At 33.9% G+C, this 19,206-nt stretch overlaps 2 protein-coding genes, 1 long non-coding RNA gene and 4 other non-coding genes across 9 annotated transcripts; 6 read left to right on the top strand and 1 right to left on the bottom strand.

The window, feature by feature from the left end:
- Window positions 1-438: 438 nt before the first annotated feature.
- LOC109007413 (ribose-phosphate pyrophosphokinase 1-like) lies at window positions 439-6,359 on the top strand. Of its 3 annotated transcripts, XR_004802446.1 has the most exons (9): window positions 439-774; window positions 1,515-1,688; window positions 2,475-2,723; window positions 3,112-3,255; window positions 3,340-3,507; window positions 3,700-3,769; window positions 3,906-3,987; window positions 4,871-5,539; window positions 5,754-5,869. XR_004802446.1 is itself a non-coding variant. In XM_018987083.2 (8 exons), exons 1-8 carry the CDS (start codon window positions 616-618, stop codon window positions 4,849-4,851), a joined length of 1,110 nt encoding a protein of 369 aa, XP_018842628.2. In that variant the 5' UTR covers window positions 442-615; the 3' UTR covers window positions 4,852-4,898. The 3 variants fall into 3 exon arrangements, 2 of the variants coding, with proteins under 2 accessions (XP_018842628.2, XP_018842627.2); XM_018987083.2 differs by lacking the exon at window positions 5,754-5,869 and having other exon boundaries at window positions 442-774; window positions 4,788-4,898; XM_018987082.2 differs by lacking the exon at window positions 4,871-5,539 and having other exon boundaries at window positions 443-774; window positions 5,754-6,359.
- Window positions 6,360-7,705: 1,346 nt separating this feature from the next.
- LOC109007418 lies at window positions 7,706-11,083 on the top strand. Its single transcript, XR_001998771.2, has 2 exons — window positions 7,706-7,851; window positions 7,946-11,083. It is a non-coding gene; the product is annotated as an uncharacterized LOC109007418 (long non-coding RNA).
- LOC118349533 lies at window positions 7,771-7,862 on the top strand. The gene has a single exon (XR_004802488.1). It is a non-coding gene; the product is annotated as a small nucleolar RNA U61 (small nucleolar RNA).
- Window positions 7,967-8,055, top strand: LOC118349537. The gene has a single exon (XR_004802492.1). It is a non-coding gene; the product is annotated as a small nucleolar RNA snoR14 (small nucleolar RNA).
- LOC118349526 lies at window positions 8,231-8,326 on the top strand. Its single transcript, XR_004802481.1, has one exon. It is a non-coding gene; the product is annotated as a small nucleolar RNA Z101 (small nucleolar RNA).
- On the top strand, window positions 8,713-8,805 carry LOC118349529. Its single transcript, XR_004802484.1, has one exon. It is a non-coding gene; the product is annotated as a small nucleolar RNA Z101 (small nucleolar RNA).
- Window positions 11,084-13,153: 2,070 nt separating the features above from the next.
- On the bottom strand, window positions 13,154-14,178 carry LOC118349434 (protein FAR1-RELATED SEQUENCE 5-like). The gene is made up of 2 exons (XM_035693861.1): window positions 13,566-14,178; window positions 13,154-13,461 (listed from the first exon to the last, which is right to left on the bottom strand). Exons 1-2 carry the CDS (start codon window positions 14,176-14,178, stop codon window positions 13,154-13,156), a joined length of 921 nt encoding a protein of 306 aa, XP_035549754.1.
- Between the last annotated feature and the right edge of the window lie 5,028 nt (window positions 14,179-19,206).

The following is a 19,206-nucleotide window of genomic DNA, read 5'->3' as shown; positions in this document are numbered from 1 at the left end:
TTAAGATAAGATTTTATAAAATTAAATTTATAAACTGTCGTGTGATATATTAGATCTATTTTATAATAAAAATAATTTTACAGTCTGACATATGATAACAAACAATATTAATTTATAAAATTATTTACAATCTGACATATGATAAAACAATATTAATTTATCGAATATAAGGTTTTCGCATGGCACAATATGGATGGATTCTGGTCCACCACGTGGAATGAGGAGAATAAATGGTATTCTCTATTAATGTTATTATTATTATTATTTTATTTTAACTTTTTAGGAAAAAAATAGACTTTTATTTTTCTTTTATTTATTTTTATTTTTTTGGCAGACTTGTTGGCTAGGATTTAGATTTGGAGCATTTGAATAAATCCAAAAAAAGCAGCCCAAGTTGCCAGGCCCGCAACGGCGTCGTATATGCTTTCTCTTGACAGTCCCACCTCCCCTCATCCCTACGTTTTGTGCGAAAATCCGAAACCAGTGGAAAACACAAAGACCCGCCATTGTTATTATTAAAGAGCTCCATAGAAAGAACCTCCCTTCTTTCCTCTCTCCTTCTCCCCCTCTCTTCTCAAGGTTTTGCGGAACCCTACCCCTACTTCATAGAAATCCATGGCTGCTGCCTCCCTGACTCTGCCATTTGCTTCTTCTTCTTCTGCCGCTGCCGCTTCTTCTTCTTCTGCTTCGTCTCTATTCTCTCGCTATACTCTCAGCCATAGACGCTTTGTCTCCTCCGAATCCCGCTCTCGAATTCACGCCCATAAAACCTTCGTAATCTCTCTCTCTCTCTCTGAGTCTCTCTCTCTAGTAATATATACATGCGAAGTTTTCTTTTTTATTCTTTTTGTTGTAGTTGTTCTTCTTCTTTGTTCATAAATTGTACAGCTTCAAAATGTGAATTATTGGGCTTGCTTTGGTTGGGTTCATCAATTCCAGTGCAATTTCAATAGAAACTAATAAAAAAAAGGTATATAATTGAGTTCAACATTTTTCATTGTGTATTCCAATTAATTTTTTTCGGCTGTAATATCAATGGTTTTTTTTTTTAAACGTGTTTGGGTTTGAAGTCTAATTTTTTTTAAAAGAGAAATGCTTTGGCAGACAAACTGAGGTTGCTTGATGATACATCTTATTATAAAATTATTTTTATTGTAAACTAGATTTAAGGTATTATGAAATCATGTCAATTTGTTTAATTTACTTTTGTGAAATGTTGTTATGGTCGTAACAGTTCTCTTTTTAAAATTCTTTGAAAATGGGATATTGAACTCCAAGTGAATATCTGCAAATCATTTTTAATTTATTGTTTGATTCTTTTGCTACGTGCTTATACCAGCAAAGTTTGTGGTTTTCTTCTGATGTATATGCAAACTAGGTCGTTATCAAATATATATATATATATATTTTATAGGTAAAAGTAAGTTTTATTGAAATAAGAATAGAAACAGAGTACCCCAGGAGTATACAAACAATCAAATATTATTGATTTGGGTATTCTTTTATGGTATTAGAAATGTGATCTATCCGAGCCGTTCAAAAATATAAATGGGAAGCCCATTGTTCCTATCCTTAACGAGCGGAATCTACCCAACTTTTTGGAAACTGCACGCATGGAGAAGACAGTCAACCGAACTAGTACCAGGCTGAAATTATTTTCTGGCACTGCAAATCCTATCCTTTCTCAGGTAGGACTATTACTTTATTGTTTTTGTTCTTTGGATTCACAAGGTATTGTTAATGAAGTGCTTTCGGATTAATTAGTGGATTGATAAGTCATTTAAAGAAACTGAATTTGCAGGTTGCGAGTGGTTTATCCTGTGCTTTTTTGTTTTTTCTTCTAATGGTTGTTGCCACCATTCTCTCTGATGATATTGGTCTGAAAATTATCTACAGACCAGGGTTGGGCACTGCTCAATATCTTCAAGTTGTGATTTTTGTAAACATTGGACGATTGATGTTATCTCATTACTTGTCGTTCAGCTTTTCATTGCTAAGTGCCATACAGCTATGCATCTGTGATTAATCTGGCTATGGTTATTTGTTAAAACCTCACTGTCTTCAATGGAATTGCTCTAAACTTTGCCCACCTAAAGAAGTAATCTGTCAGAATTCTTAGAAATTCCTGTGCTTCAGAATCAATATTTTTTCCCTTTAAATTTGCAGGATATTATAGTTTTTTATAGGATTTGAATACTTCAGGGTCAAGGCCAACTGCCTACATGATTATATGTTTGCTTTTGAACAAATATTTTTCACCCAAAAATGTGTTGGGTATAGTTATTTATTCCCTAGCCAACAGATAGACACGCTCTCTAGCACACAGACATACGCATTTGAACGCTCGCACCCATCCACATATGCACACAACACTCCCACACACAGCAGGCCAGCACACACAATCATGCACACACGCATGTATATTTTTGGAATGTTGTGCTTATATTGCCAGGCACTTTGTTTTTTGCCCCCAGGAAATTGCTTGGTACATGGGCCTGGAGCTCGGAAAGATCAACATAAAGCGATTTGCAGATGGGGAAATATATGTTCAGTTGCAAGAGAGTGTCAGAGGATGTGATGTATACCTAGTACAGCCTACCTGCCCTCCTGCAAATGAGAATCTCATGGAGCTATTAGTAATGATAGATGCTTGTCGTAGAGCTTCGGCCAAAACCATTACTGCAGTGATTCCATATTTTGGATATGCTAGAGCTGACAGAAAGGCAAGTTCTAAATTGCAGTGTACTTTAATGAGCGTTTATGAAATAAATCAGTTGTTGTAGTTTACATAAACATTACATATTGCAAATCTGCCCAACATGGGGGTCATTGGGAATCTACTATTCCAATTTTAATGGTCTAGGGCATATCGTCAAACCTATTAGAAAGAAAAATCCTGAATGAACCCTTCTAGTTTTCAACTAGGTGGATAGGATTTGAAATTGAGTGTCATCCTTTTGCTGTAGTACATTGAATTTGACTGGTCGCTGTGATGATTGGTTCTACCAATGCATCTTAAGAAAATCAATGATTCGTAAAAATTTGCATTATATTGTGTTCTATATAGGCTGGCTAACATTGTCTTCTCCATCTATGAACTTTTTTCCCCAGACCCAAGGGCGCGAATCAATTGCAGCCAAACTAGTTGCAAACCTTATCACAGAAGCAGGTGCTAACCGTGTTCTAGCTTGTGACCTTCATTCTGGGCAGTCCATGGGTTACTTCGATATCCCAGTGGATCATGTATATTCTCTGGTAAAGTAGTCCATACACTTGACTGTTGACTTTCAACGTTTTAGTGGTCTCTGATCTATGATATGTTTGTTATGTGGACTCTAGCCTGTGATTCTTGATTATCTTGCCAGCAAGACAATCAGTTCTCAAGATTTGGTAGTTGTTTCCCCTGATGTTGGTGGGGTAGCAAGGGCACGTGCTTTTGCAAAAAAATTATCTGATGCACCTTTAGCCATTGTAGACAAAAGGCGCTATGGACACAATGTTGCTGAGGTAAATTTTGCATCAGTACTCTGTTAAATTATCTTCTTTTTTTTTTTTCTTTTTTTCAGCTTACATGTGTCTTGGTCAAGTTCTTGATTCTCTTATATATTATACTAGATGTCTGTGAAGACTTGTGCTAAAGCGTTATAGCATGTTTTTTCTTTCACGGCCTAAAAACCGTGGCCAATGTTCATCTTGTAGGTGATGAATCTGATTGGAGATGTAAAAGGAAAAGTTGCAGTGATGATGGATGACATGATTGACACTGCTGGTGAGTCAAGTGCTTTTGAATGCTAAAATCCAACACTGAAACTTCCTTCAATTGAAGAAAAGAGACATTATCGGTTGTATTCATTTCCTCTTAAACCATATAAGCTTATAACTAGTGAATTGGTTGTGTGCTGTAGGGACCATTGCTAAAGGTGCAGCTCTTTTACATGAAGAGGGGGCCAGAGAGGTCTATGCATGCTGCACTCATGCTGTGTTCAGGTATTGACTTCATTTACAGCAGTTCTTCTCATTTGTTTCTCTAGATGCTTAGCACAAACTTGTTAGCTTCTTTATGAGATTACCATACAAATTTTAATGAAGTGGGAGAATATTAAATTTATCAAACCATCTCTGTTTTTGTTTTGTAACTTAAATTAACTCCTTTTTGCTAAGAAGTCTAGATACTAAATACAGAGTGATTCTTATTCAGTCTGATGCTAAATACTGCCAAACCCTAAAGAAATTTCTGGGTAGATAATCGCCAGAAAAGAGTTATCTTACCTACTCCTACACCATGCTCAAATTATAAAAATACTAGGAAAATTTTCTTTTTATGCTACACTTGTAGTAAGACTCATTTTATTTGGTTAGAGGTAATTATATCCCAATCAGTCTTCTCTGAGTGGTAGTTTTTCTTCCTTGCATAACTATAAAGCTGGGGCCTGCATTTTGACTAGAGCTTATTCTGATTTCAAGATCTTACTGTCAGACCTCCGGGTTAAAAAGTGAGTGTGTTTGAGGTTTTAACAATGATTACCCATGGGCCTTTGGGTTAGATGATCTCAATATTGTCAAATTGCTAAGAAACCGAGAATGCTCAGAGAACTTTGTAGGAAAAACTTAACCCTGTGAGTCCAGCCCCTTTCATTATTTCGTAAATTCCATCTATACATGGAAGTATATGCTATACATGGAGTCTAACTGATTCCTAATATTCAGTATCTATACATGGTAAGATAATCTGTACAGCTAATATTAACAGAGTCCTAAATTGTATAAATTTCTAAAATTGTATACAGTAATATCTCCCCTCAAATTGATGCTAATAAGTCAACCAGCAACAATTTGCCAACAAGAAATTGATGTTGCTATCGAGTCATAGGTTTGGTGAAGACATCAGCCACTTGGAGATCAAAAGAGATGTGAGGAAGAGATATCACTGGACTTTCCAAGGTGTCTTGAATAAAATGACAATCAACCTCATTGTGCTTGGTGCGTTCATGGAAAACGGGATTGGTGGCAATCTGGATAGCACTAGTGTTATCAGCATGAAGAGGGGTAGAAGTAGTCTGAGAAAACCCAAGCTCCTCAAGAAGACCGCGTAGCCATACAATTTCAGAACAAGCAGTAAACATAGCACGATATTCGGCCTCAGTCGAGGATTTAGAAACACAATCTTGTTTCTTACATCTCCAAGAAATTAAGGCATCACCTAAAAACATACACCAACCCGTAGTAGATCGACGTGTATCTGGACACTTAGCTCAATCAGCATCACTATAGGCAACAAGTTGAAGAGAGGAGCTGGTAGGAAAGAACAACCCACGAGTAGATGAACCTCAAAGATAGTAGATGATGCGTCGAACTGCAGCAAGATGGAGATGCCAAGGAGAAGACATAAACTGACTGACCTGATGAACAACATAGGAGATATCAGATCGAGTAGTGGTCAAGTAGATGGCAGGAAAACTATGAACCTGGCTTTGATACCATGTCAAATTGCTAAGAAACCGAGAATGCTCAGAGAACTTTGTTGGACAAACTTAACCCTGTGAGTTCAGCCCCTTTCATTATTTCATAAATTTCATCTATACAATGAAGTATATGCTATACACGGAGTCTAACTGATTCCTAATATTCAACATCTATACATGGTAAGATAATTTGTACAACTAATATTAATAGAGTCCTAAATTGTATAAATTCCTAAAATTGTATACGATAACAAATATATGACTCTTTTATCGTTAACTTTTTCTTTACAGCCCTCCTGCAATTGAGAGGTTGTCAAGCGGCCTGTTTCAAGAGGTGATTGTTACAAACACGATCCCAGTTGCAGAGAAGAACTACTTCCCCCAGTTGACTGTTCTTTCAGTGGCAAACCTGCTGGGTGAAACTATTTGGCGTGTTCATGATGATTGTTCAGTGAGTAGCATTTTCCAATGAAATCATATTGGAGAAGTTGAAGACGTCAATTAGGTTAGCTGGTAAAGTCAATTGAAGCAGTACCAGAGACCCAGATCAAGTCCTGCATTCACCAAGAATGAGAAGGATTTAAGGAATAGAGAAGGTTAACTCTTTATTTAATGGCCCATAAGCCCTGTGAATTTATGGCCGAAGAGGGAAAAAGAAAGGAAAAGAAAATTGATTTACAGAGTCAAATGTCAGCCTTTCATTCAATCTACCATTCATGACTATTTTCTACTGTTTTCTACATTTTTTGGGGCAATTTTTCTTCCAATACGCGTCCTTTTTGGTTCATGTTCCTTCCACTTTCTTTTAGAACAGGTTGCCTGGTTCTTCATATTGGTTTGTTCACTCAAATGTGGACTTGGCTCGGATTAAGATTTCTTAAAAATTTTTCATCGAAACATATTTTACAATTTAGAGAGGTATGGATGGATATACATGCAGCATTTAATGCTGTGAGGTTTATGGGCTGTTTATCTTTATCTCATCAAACTGTGGATAAAAAAATTGTAAGAAATCTTGATCCAATTTATTACATTCCAAGGAAGATAATATATATGTAGTTATATATATATTTTTTGTAGTAATAACAATGATAATGTAAATTGTCTTTATTCATAGGTTCATTAGGCTGCTAAAGCGATCAAGCATGAGATCAATTTTTATATTGGATCTTCATGCCATTGGTCCATAATAAGGATCAAGAATACTTTTTAGCTTGCACCTTAAAATCTTGGCAAAATGACCGTTCGATGCAAGATTTTCTCTTAAATTAATTTTAATGATAATCAAATGAGTAGCGCTATATATACTTATAATTTTACTTATAAGACTCATTTTGTTAGTATTTTTTTGAAATTTAAATTTCATGATTTTCAGCATATCAATAATTGATATGTGGAGAAGTAAGTTTTTGTAAGGTTTTTTAAATACATTTAGCATTTTTCTAATCAAATATACTATACAAGTTGAGATTTGTTCTAATTGTCCGATTGTATTGAATAATCTAATATTAAAAAAAAAAGACAAACACAGTATTAAAGGTTAGAGCAATGCTAGGTACAGTCCCCACTTGGAGACTGCATGTGCAGGCCTAGACTATTTTAACTTTAAAATTTTTTAAAATTATAAAATTATCCCTCCTTAAATAATGTTTTCTCTCATTTAATAATGTGGCTGCACATGCAGTCCCCACTTGAAGACTGCAAATAGAATTTCTCATACAATATATAGAAAGAGTCTTACAACATTTATAATTATCCTATCGAAATTTTAAAGATAATATTAAATATTTAGTAAATATTATAAAGTCGATTTATACATTTATTTATTTTCCATTTTAGATGATAAATTTGACACAAAAATATTTACAAACTTGATTCCTTTGAAATTTATGCACAAAGCAAAATTGAAATTATTTATGGACAATGCTAGGATGACTCTATATGTGTATCCAAACATGCCTTCTAGTCTAATTGCACTTTATTATTATTATTATTTAATAATAAATGATTTTAAACATTCTTAATTATTTAAAAACAATTTATTAATTTATTAATAAGCACTTTCCTAAAAATAAAAAATAAAATAAACATTTGGAGTCACCCAATCATTTTCAATTACTTATTTCTTTGTTCAACAAATCGAACCCGACCCGATTCGCCCATAACTGGTCCCTTCGCAGATTAGGGTTTCAGTTGTCCATGCCTATAAATACCCTCTTCGACGCACATCTTTCTCATTCCGCCTAGCCCACCATACTTCACTTATAAATCTCTCTCTCTCTCTGATTTTCTTTTTCTTTGAAAGGTGAAGCTGTGATGAAGATCTAGCTGTGTACCGGAGACGGTCTCTAACGATTCCGTTGTTGACGGCAACACAACCCTCTAAGAAGTTCTGAGCTTTCCCTTTCACAGTTATATCGTGCTCCTGTTTTCTTCTTCTTGGTTTTGTTAAAGCTGAAATCTTTTGTCTATTGTGGAAATAGTTATGGTGGTGAGGTAAATTGGCGAGGTGATGATAGAAATTCAGACCAAGTCTGTCAATCCGCTGAACTATAGTGTGACGACTCCATGAATCCCGACAGGTTCTGATCGCTATTTTATGTCGCCACCGATTTGAATTTCCAAGGCACGGTTATAAGTCTTAGACATACACTCATACCCAAGTCCTTTCTAATCTAACCTAGTGAAACTAGGGTCCTATTGTTGTGATGCTTTTTGTTTCTCTTTTTAATTGAAGTGCTGTCTGTTTTTGCTGTGTTCAGAGTTTGGTTGGGCAAGTGATGAATCTCATTGTAATTTAATGGGTAATTTGCGTCTGAGATCTTTCATTGATGCTTTATCACCTTGGAGAACTGATGCCCTCTTTTATTTTGAGTGAGATGCACTTCAAATCTAATACAAAACTTGTTCAGTTGCACATAGGCACACGGTCTGCGTAGTCTGCGAAGTGTACCCAACCCTCTTATTTTGCAACTATATTGCGTGCATTGTGATGGGTATGTCACTGAGCAAGAATTGAAAGCCTTGACGGTATATGCAACTGAGGAAGTTCTAGATTTTCACCTTTTTTTAGTTTTATCTGTTTTAAGAATTAACATTTGTTAGCTCCTTTTATGTCTATAATGACGTTCGTGTTCTTGTGCTGTTGAGTGTTGTGGAAATGATGATATACTTTACTGGCATGTTCATCCTAGGAGGCAAGTGGCTATTGTATGTTAATATTTTATATAGGAATTTGTTCATCTATTTGGTGGGGCACATGACGAATATTAGTATTGTAATGGGTAATTTGCGTCTGAGATTTACAGTGATGCCATTTCATATTAAAGAACTGATGCCCCCCGTCTTTACGTCTTTAAATTTTTTAATATGATGGTATATTGTCGTTCAGATGGTCGAGCAAAAGGCTCTGTTGTTTTATTTTTCGGAAGTGATGCATCTACCAAAAGATGCGTCTCGATAAAATCTAGAAAATCTTTTTTTAATTAATTGTTAAAGGAAGTGTTTTAAATGTATTTTTGTTAATTTTTTAAAATATTTAAATTGATTAAAAAAATGTTTAAAAAAATATATATATATATAGATAGAAACTACTATTAGGAGTATTCATTTTGCATACATGATGTGTCATCATCTAGACTACACATCTTCCTAAGTGAGTGTTGAGAATAATAAATTAGAAGCAGTCATGCAGTGAATGTAAAGTGTGCATTGATATAGTGGCTTCTCGTTAGCATTATTCTAAAAAAAAATATATTTTACATTTCTAATACTTCACTGTTTTACGAAGAAATTGGGGTTTGAATACTTGTTTCTGTTCCACCTATGTTGGAAAGTGTGCATGAAGAGTGGGGGCTAAAGGTTTTCACACAAGGAAAATGCTAGGTCTACAAAAATTGTTTACTGAAACCATCCACTGAATGACTTGGCTATTGCGAGGTGGATCAGACAAACAAAAATAAAAATCCTACCTCATCTCCAGACTCCACCTACAGCCCCTACCCCCCATCTCCCAGCTCCCTTATCAGAAGCTATGACTTACGAGCTCTCATCTCCCTCATCTCTACCTAAAATGCTTCTCCCTAAAAATCTTGAGCACATATCATAGAACCAGACGATCTCTCTTCTCTCTAAAATTCAAATCTTCGCTTTGTGGCTTCTATCTTCCTGAGCCATCTCATCTCCCTTTTGGCATCCTTTCAACATCTCATCCTTTGAACCATGAACTCACGTACAAAACCTGAGCCAAAGCCCTTAGCTTCCATAGCCCGTTGTCCTTCACCTTGAACGAACACCCCCACTCTAAACCCATGATTGCCTTAATCTCTCTCCCCCTTTTATTTTTAAACCTCCCGGAGCTTCCATCTTCCTAAGCAAGAACCCTACATCTCCATGAGCCCGCTACTTGCCTCCATCCCGATTGGTAGAGCTCGAACCCTCCATCTCTCTGAGCCCGTCGCTTGCCTCCATCACGATGTGTAGAGCTTCATTTACAACAATAGAGCCTATGTTGTTACATAGTATGCTTCGTTGCTTGTGTATAATTTTCACTTCTCTATCTTATGTTTTCTAGGATGATTTATGTTCAGCTCGTCTAACTTTTTGCTATTATTGATGGGTTATAAATTGTAATTACTAACTGTTTGAATTACCATTGTTGTAAATGTTTTCTGTAGTGATTTATAGTTATTGATTTAACATATTTGTAACAATTAATATGTTTAATTGGTAAAAAAATAAAAAATTAAAGGAAGGAGAGTTGCAGTTTGGGTTGCGTACATTGTTTGAAACTCAAGAAGAAAATAAGAATTTAATTTGATATATTTTTTCCTTTTTACTTTGTCCAAGCTAAGTGAGTTAACGAAACAACAAAATGTAGAAAAAAATAAAGGGCTCTGTGTTAAAAAAATGTTGTGTTAAAATAAAGGCTCTATTGTTAACACAATATGTTGTTGTTACAATAATATTGTTACACATTTTTTTAACACAATATTATTACACATTTTTTTAAAATAGTATGCTGTTATAGCATACGTAGAAATTTTTTTTTGTCATGCGTAGCACAGAATAATTCTATTTAAATGACAGAAAAAAGGATCCTAATTAATTAAGCTCCATTTTACATGCAGTAATATTAGAGATTTTGATTTAATGGAGTTTGCAAAAAGGGGCACCCGAATTATGGACTTTGATTATCTTTTCTTATGGGTTATGATTTACTTTCTTCTGCTAATTGAATGACATAAATACAACAGATTGTTCAGAAACTTGAAGTTGTATATTTCATTGATGACAACAAATATTGAAGTTGTGTCAAATGTGTAGATGATAACAAGCAGTTACAGTTGTTGGATGGGCATGAATTTGGTGCTGGAGTAAGAGTTGCAGTTGTTGGGTTCTACTCAATTTTGGTTTGGTATCTTTGGGGTTTGGGCAATTTTGAGATGTACTCTAATATTGACATGTAATGGATGAACATTTTTATGTTTTGGGTAATTTTGAGATGTACTTTAATATTGATATGTAATGGATGAACATTTTTATGTTTTGGGCATTTTTTGTTGTAAAGTTGTAAATATGTTACTTTTGAGAATGAATGGACAGTTTTAAATTTGTGTATATTTCCACATGGCAATTTCAGCTTCAATTTTTACAGGATATTGCATTCCATTACAAAATCGTGCATTATATATGATATTGCATTAATTCTATTAATACAAAAATACATTATAGGAAATTGCACTAAACTTATTACATGAAGTACGTTTGAATATTATATTACAATAACTTAATGGACCAAAACACCACCACATACTCCAATAATTTCTACCAAAATCGCACGCCAATAATTTCCACCAAAACATACTCCAATAATTGTGTCCGTACATAGTCATTTCTACCAAAACATTTTTACTAATCACCGCCATTTATACTTGTCCTGATAATCATCCCGATCTGATAGATGCAATTGAGATTGTTGGACCTAAAGAAACAAAACTTAGTAGGAACAATAATAAAAAATTAAAAAACAACATTAGTATCTCACGTTGACACTACCTACACTTAAGGAGCAGTCGCTCCAATACCCAAATAATCTGTTGTATATACTTGCCCATGTGTATACACTATAGTCATAAAAAAATTTTGTGTCAAATGTATCAAAATGTAATATCATAATGTTTCCAAGCAAACTTTGTTTTCTATATTTTTGCGAAGGTTTACCTGTGAACGAGCAACGGTCGTTTCAATTCCTAAATAATCTTCTGTGTATACTTGTCTGCGTGTATACTATAAGTATAAAAAAAATGTTGTGTTAAAACTAACAAGATGTAATAGTGGTCCAAACTTTATTTTTTATATCATGCAAAGGTTTACTTCCGAAGGATGAGCAATCAAATGAGTAGAAAAAAATTTTAGTGTATGTGTCCAAACTTGATTTGTTATATTTTATAACAATATACAATAACATTATTCACGTACACAACATCAAAATATACATATTGCTCTCACAACAAAAAACCACGAAAGGAAGTACCCGGGTTTGAGGAGATACATATTGTGTGCCGCTCACATTGCATTGATCTGCTATTTGACTACTTTGCTCTCTAGGAACCTCAATAGGGTCGCATCGCAATCTCCTTCTATAGAAATACGAGGTAGTCAAATATAGAAATTCTCGAAATTCATCTTGTACTTCTTTGAACTTGGCAATTGTGTATACTTTTTGAAACTGCTCATCAAGATGATAGTGACTGATGCAATGAATCACAATATTAAATGAATTGAAATCAGCAACGGCTTCATTCTTCACCTTCATTCTAAAAGTTGAATCGTACTGATCAACAAATTGCTTTAGAGTGGTCTTTGAGTTAACGTAGTTATCGAAAAATGCATTTATGCTTTCACTCCGTTGTGTAGTTGAAATTATAGCCCAAAATGTGCCACAAGCAGAAGCGATGTCTAGACGCTGGAAACACCCTAACAATTACAATTTGCATTGCCTTCTCTTGGTATGTGATAATTGCACTTGGTGGTTGGTCCTTCATACACTTCAATCATGACTTAAATAATCACTCAAAGGTATGTGTATCCTCATTGAATATCAATTCACACCCGAATATGATTGACATACCATGGTGATTCATACCCACAAACGGTGCAAAAGGCATCTTGTAGGCATTAGTCAGGTATGTTTTGTCAAATGTAATCACATCTCCAAATAATTCATACATACCTCTACTTTAGGCGTCTGCCCAAAACACATTCTTTAATCTCATATCATGATCCACGTCTATAGAAAAATAAAAATCTGGATTTTTTTTTTTTTTTTGCATTTCTTAGAAGTAGTTACATAGAGCTTCAACGCCTTCAACCCCGAGATAAAGTTGTCTTACTTTGTCAATATAGTTTTGACACTCATTCTCCCCGAATGATAGTTTATCGTAACCCCCCGCCTCAACAACTAGAGACTTGAAATTCTTTGACATTCGTATTTCTATTTCATCATTTATTTCAAGTCTTTTAGCTACATGAGTATCAATCTTCTTAAAACATTTGAAATATTTTGCCTGACCAACGTTCTTCAAATTCATGCTCACTTAAAGAGTCATACACGCATTTCTGTAGTGCACTCTTATTTTATTATATCGAGCATGTGACCCAAACTTCTCAAGAAATTTTTTCATTATGTGTCACAAGCAGAAGTGATGTCTAGACGCTGGAAACACCCTAGCAATTACAATTTGTATTGCCTTGTCTTGGTATGTGATAATTGCACTTGGTGGTTGGTCCTTCATACACTTCAACCATGACTTAAACAACCACTCAAAGGTATGTGCATCCTCATTGGATATCAATTCACACCCGAATATGATTGACTGACCATTGTGATTCACACCCACAAATGGTGCAAAAGGCATCTTGTAGGCATTAGTCAGGTATGTTTTGTCAAATGTAATCACATCTCCAAATAATTCATACATACCTCTACTTTGGGCGTCTGCCCAAAACACATTCTTTAATCTCATATTATGATCCACGTCTATGGAAAAATAAAAATCTAGATTTTTTTTTTTTTTTTTTGCATTTCTTATAAGTAGTTACATAGAGCTTCAACGCCATCAACCCCGAGACGAAGTTGTCTTTCTTTGTCAATATAGTTTTGACACTCATTCTCCCCGAATGATAGTTTATCGTAACCCCCCGCCTCAACAACTAGAGACTTGAAATTATTTGACATTTGTATTTCTATCTCATCATTTATTTCAAGTCTTTTAACTACATGAGTATCAATCTTCTTAAAACATTTGAAATATCTTGCCTTTCCCGGACTACAAATGTGTGTGTGCTCCAAGTTTACTTTAGTCAGGATATATACACCTTCATCATTCATCGTCACATTAATCTTGACCATATACCCTATTTTATCCGTTTGTCTTGCCTTGAGCACATTAGTAGCCTTACTCTTTGATGTGCCTTCCCTCACAAATACTAAGGTAAACCATCTAACATTACCGTCATCATCTTGTTTAGAATTTTGTTTACACACCCCAAATCCCTCATGCTTACCATACTTCATATAGTAAGACAAAATGTATTCTCCAGATGAAAATATCATTCCGACATTAGGTTCATCGATTATTTCAGCACATTCGTTCTCATTATCAACTTTTACCTCGTCATACTCAATATCTGCGTGTTCCATATCGGAATCCATTGCAACTCTAGTGTTTGAATTACCTAAGAATATCCAACCAGATTCAAATCAAGATATTAATTAACTTGAATATTGAAAGAAATCATATACAATCAAAGTGATTTGAAAGAAACGTGTATGATTTGTTTTTGTTGTAATTATTGATAATAGATTTTACATTAAAAACAGTACACTCAATGGGGAATTTTTACCAATCAAGAGTATTTTAAGAAAGGTACTGAAGCCATGCAAAGGGAAAAAAATCATACAAACTAAAACAAGCAATTTCTCATATAAATTTTTGAATCCAATGATAGTTGAACTGAATGCTCAGGCCATTGTGTGCAAACACATCCATACGTAAGGTTCAAATGCTTAGAGATTTTTTATTTGAGTTATGATAAGCGGAAATCACTAAACACAAGAAGTTGAAGTATGCCATTTTTTACCCAAGAGAAAAAAGAAAAAAAAAGTGGAGAAACAAACAAAAAGTTGGACAACTTCGTATCCACAAAAAGTGGGGAAACAAGTATTTTCATACAAAGGAAATAACATATACAAATAATACAATAATAAACTGTATACGTCTAAAATTTTAAGGTCCAAAATTGAATGCATTCTGATTAAAAAAAAAAAAACTGAATACGTCCAAAACTGTATACGTGAAGTTTGAACACAGACAAAAATCTAAGGTCCAAAACTCTCCAATACAAAAAGTTCAGGATAGAAAATCAAAACATCTTCTTTTATTATTTAATTCCTAGTGGGTTTGTATTTCAAATAGATTTTATGTTTTTGAGCACTTATTTTTTTTAATATTTGTAGATAAAACCCCTAATATTTGAATAAAAATGGAGAAAAACATGAAAGAAAAACTACTGCTCGGAAGAGGGAGAAAACGATGCCGATGGAAGATGGACTAGAATTAGAGATCTGTGTTGAAAATAGAGGGAGAAAACGTTGTAGGCTGTAGCAATACAGAGAGGAGACAGGCGAATGGCAGGGACGAATGGTAGAGACGGACATGTTTGTTTTCATTTATGTTTTTGATTTTTTTTTTAAATTCACGTGGGGACGAATGACATGTTTCTTTTCTTTTTTGTTTTTGACTTCTTTTTTTTTTTTTTATGGAACATGGCATGACAACTCAAGAGGACATGTCATTCGGTAGAAAATTTATGTGACCATTTTCGGTGACTGTAGCAGCTTCCTTTCACACAAATGGGGTTACTTCCCTGAAGGAGACATGGGATGGGGCCAGTACCTTGGGGAAGATAATGAGTTGACCATGTGAGATGTGATAGTGGAGATGTCACTTGCAGCAGTTTTCCTTGGGGAAGTGGGTGCTATTGCTTCAAATGACATCCACAAGTCTACATTCTCATTGGTTTCAAGCCATCTACTTGAACAAGCTTGGAAAGAGATGACCCAAGCTTTGACAGAGACTAATTTTGGCAATGTGAGGGAAATAATTGAGGCGGAGCCACCAAAATGGTTGGTTGACAGTGCTACTTTTTCGTGTATGTTATGTGGTGTGCGGTTTCATCCAATCATCTGTTCAAGGCATCACTGCAGGTTGCCTGCAAAGTTTCGTATTGGGATTTTGCGATGAATGCACCAAAATGGGATCTCCGATGAAAGTGATTTTTTATATGGGATTGGCAACTAGGGACTAACGGGGAGAGGAAGTTCTCATATGGGAGAAGATGAAATTGTCACAGCGGAGAGGGATTTTTCCTTGGGGATTTAACCAAAAATCGTCATGAATGATTTATGGGAGGGAGAGGGATAGAGATTTTTCCTTGGGATTTAGCAATGGAATCGGACTGTAAGTAGACTGGGTTTGCCACATCAACTTGTGTGGTGTGTGATCTTAAAATTGGATGAAAAGTAGAATTTTCCTTTGTTTTTTGAAATGACACTACAACATCCATGATGAGTGGATTTCAAGAAAAGTTATCGAAATTTAATTGTGTTAAATGTTTTTTTAAATTCTTTAAATATTTTTTTAAAAATTATAAATTTATTAAAAAATATTTATTTAATCATTAAATAAAAAATTATAATTGATGATTTTTTTTAGGATCAATTTTTGGTGGGAATGTCATTTTTCTTTGAGAAATGTTAATGTTGTACTATTTATACATATTATTGTCTGCATGGTTTATTAAAAAGATAAAAACTTATACAAGAGAGTATTCAAATATCTAAAGTTTACGTTTGGGTAATGAGAATACCTGAGAAGTGTATATTCTTGAATGTAAATTTTTTTTTTTTTTTATATTTTATCTTTTGCATGGTGGGGCGGGTAATCTCGACTGTCCATGCATGGTGGAGGTGTATGTATAAATGAGTTTTTTTTTTAAGTATTTTTTAAACATCTTCAACAATTAAGAAAAAAATATAAATTTATTAATAGTCATTTATTTAATCATTAAGAAAAAACAAATAAAAAAATAAAAATATATGAATTGGTTCATTTGGTGGATTATCATATTATCGTTTTCTTTATAATATATATTTATAAATATTAGTTATTATTTTTACTATATATAAATATAGTAATATGTATTAAGTATAATTTTTACTTCATATTTTGTGTAAGTTGTAGTGTAGTTAATGTGACTCTTTTATAGGAGCTCAAAGCACTAAAAGTCTCACGCTTAAATAATGTGAAATTCTTGTATTGCCTTGATATAAGACAATACAAGGGTTCCACATTATTTAAGTATGAGACTTGTTTTGCTTTGACTTCCTATAAAAAAAAAGAAAGCCACACCAGGACACTACAACTTATACAAAATATGCACTAGCAAATTTTTAAATTATGTTATTAATTTTTAGATTATAGTATTTACAATTTGAGTCTAAAAATATCTTTAATCACTTTTAGTTCTAGGAATGGTTTTTGGGCCTATTAGGACGTACTCACAATTAAAGTGGGCGAGGCAGGGTGGATGGAGGTCCACCCCTGCTTCCCGACACCATGGACCTCACCCAGCATCTCGGGAGCAGGGTTTGGGTAGCACCCCTAGTGAGCTCACGTCAACGGAATAAAGTAAGTGATATGAGGATGATTATATATGAGTAATTCTCTTAATTATTAGAAAAATTTTATTCATCATCCATACACACCACACACTAAACTTTTATTATTATTATTATTATTATTATTATTTTCACTTGTCAAATGTGTGATATATGAATGATGAGTAAAATAATTCAATTAGTTTAAGATGAATAAAAAAATTAAAAAAAATTAAAAAAAATGTGGTGTGTTGTATGTGTAGATGATGAGTAGCAAATATCTAATTATTAGGATCCTGCAGTGATCGAAGATGTTGTTGGCACCTAGAAAATATTGAATAAACCAGCTATCCACCATGCTTATATCCTCAATCATCATTCCTGCGCTGTTCCATCTGTCCTCATATGCTTGAATTGCATTAACAACTTGCAATGAGTACCCTCCCAAAATGATTTTCTTTAATTCCAGTTTTGAGGAGAGTGGCAACTTATAAAGCACTGATAGATTCTGCAAGGAAGACATTTGGGTATATGGATCTTCTCATTCTAAGAGTAGCCACCACCCTACCTTCCCAATTACGAACTACAACTCCTATGCCAATCATGCATTTTGTCTTGTCAAGAGCTGCATGCCGCTTGAGTTTCATAAAACCTTCCGGAGGAGGTTGCCAATGTTGATCAAGAGGCCGGAGGTATTAACATTGCCAATAATGCCTATTGCTTTGTCTAGCTGCTTATAGTCCTCAATAGCTTGGTTTGCTTTGTTCACCAGAATGCATGGACGCAAAAAAGAGTCTTCAAATGACATTTTCTTGAAATATTTGTATGGGAAGAAATGAAGAGAAATGATATTTATAGTTGTGAGCTTGCAAGCGCCGTGCAGTCATTTTGAAAAAAATAAATAAATATGAGACCTACATAAAAATAAATTAATTTTTTAATAATAGACCTCATTCTTTTTCAAAGCGACTGTACGGTATTTATACATTCCACAACTGTATATAACATTACTCTGTCTCCAATCCTCCATAATAGTCCTTCTCCAAGGAGTGGCTTGAATACCATTAAACTTCTCCACATGAATGAAGGACTGCACTCAAGATTAGCCTCAAGGAAATTTCCTGTTGGGTAGTATTTTGCTTTAAAAACCCTTGCTGCCAATGACTTTGCAGGAAAATATTTGGTTGTCTTCTAAATGTGTTTGTCAAAAGTGTCCTCTAGTGTATATTGTTTTTATTTTATTTTTTTATTTAAATGTTTAAAATAGTTATCACTAATGAATTTGTGTTTTTTTTTTAACATTTATAAAATAAAAAATGTACTAGGGGATACTTTTGGGTGACACATTTTGTGGGCAACTTAACGTCACCTCTATTTTTATCACACAGTTTGTTGTGGAAGTTTTTTATATTAACTATATACTAAAAAAATGATTGGTGTTTTGATTTTTTTTTAAATTATAATAAATTTTATTTACGTAAGGTACAAGTCTCAAATAAATAAGTTTCGAGCAAGTCCTAATTTATAAAAAAAAAAGAGTCATACTAATAAATAATCATTTTTTTGTAATTTTTTTAAGTGGAGTTTACTTTTTTTTTTATAAAGATTTGCTCAAAATTTATCTATTTAAAACTTATACAAATCATTTTTCATTTCACTTTATCAGATTAATGTGTGAACATTCTTACGTGATTTGTGGTTTTTATGTAGCGTGTTGTTTTATCTGGTTAATGTATGTGACCATTTTTACTTGATTTGTGGGTTTTATGTGCATTTGGTTTCTGTTTAAACTTGGTTTGTATGTTACTTTTACTTATATGTAAGTCCGAAGGCTTTCTGTGGCTAGAGTATTTCCCTTTTGCAAGGCTTGAAGCTTATCTCAACTCTTAACAAATTATGTTGTGCACAGATGTATTTGTTTTGTCGAATTCTTTTGCCTATATCAAAAAGAATTTTTTCATGTAATTTGTTCAATTTTTGAGAATATATATATATATTTTAATGGAATTGCAGGATGGTTGT

This window comes from Juglans regia, chromosome 9 (genome assembly GCF_001411555.2).
Source record: "Juglans regia cultivar Chandler chromosome 9, Walnut 2.0, whole genome shotgun sequence".
NCBI lineage: Eukaryota > Viridiplantae > Streptophyta > Magnoliopsida > Fagales > Juglandaceae > Juglans > Juglans regia.
This window is presented reverse-complemented; position numbering and strand designations above follow the sequence as displayed.

Bases quoted from the DNA above. Each gene is read 5' to 3' on its own strand.
- LOC109007413 (XM_018987082.2), top strand. From the start codon at position 616: ATGGCTGCTGCCTCCCTGACTCTGCCATTTGCTTCTTCTTCTTCTGCC. The intron at 1,689-2,474 runs GTAGGACTATTA...TTTTGCCCCCAG, and splicing joins CAAATCCTATCCTTTCTCAG to GAAATTGCTTGGTACATGGG. The intron at 3,256-3,339 runs GTAAAGTAGTCC...TGTGGACTCTAG, and splicing joins TGGATCATGTATATTCTCTG to CCTGTGATTCTTGATTATCT.
- LOC118349434 (XM_035693861.1), bottom strand. From the start codon at position 14,178: ATGGATTCCGATATGGAACACGCAGATATTGAGTATGACGAGGTAAAA. The intron at 13,462-13,565 runs GTAACTACTTAT...TGTTTTGGGCAG, and splicing joins TGATGGCGTTGAAGCTCTAT to ACGCCCAAAGTAGAGGTATG.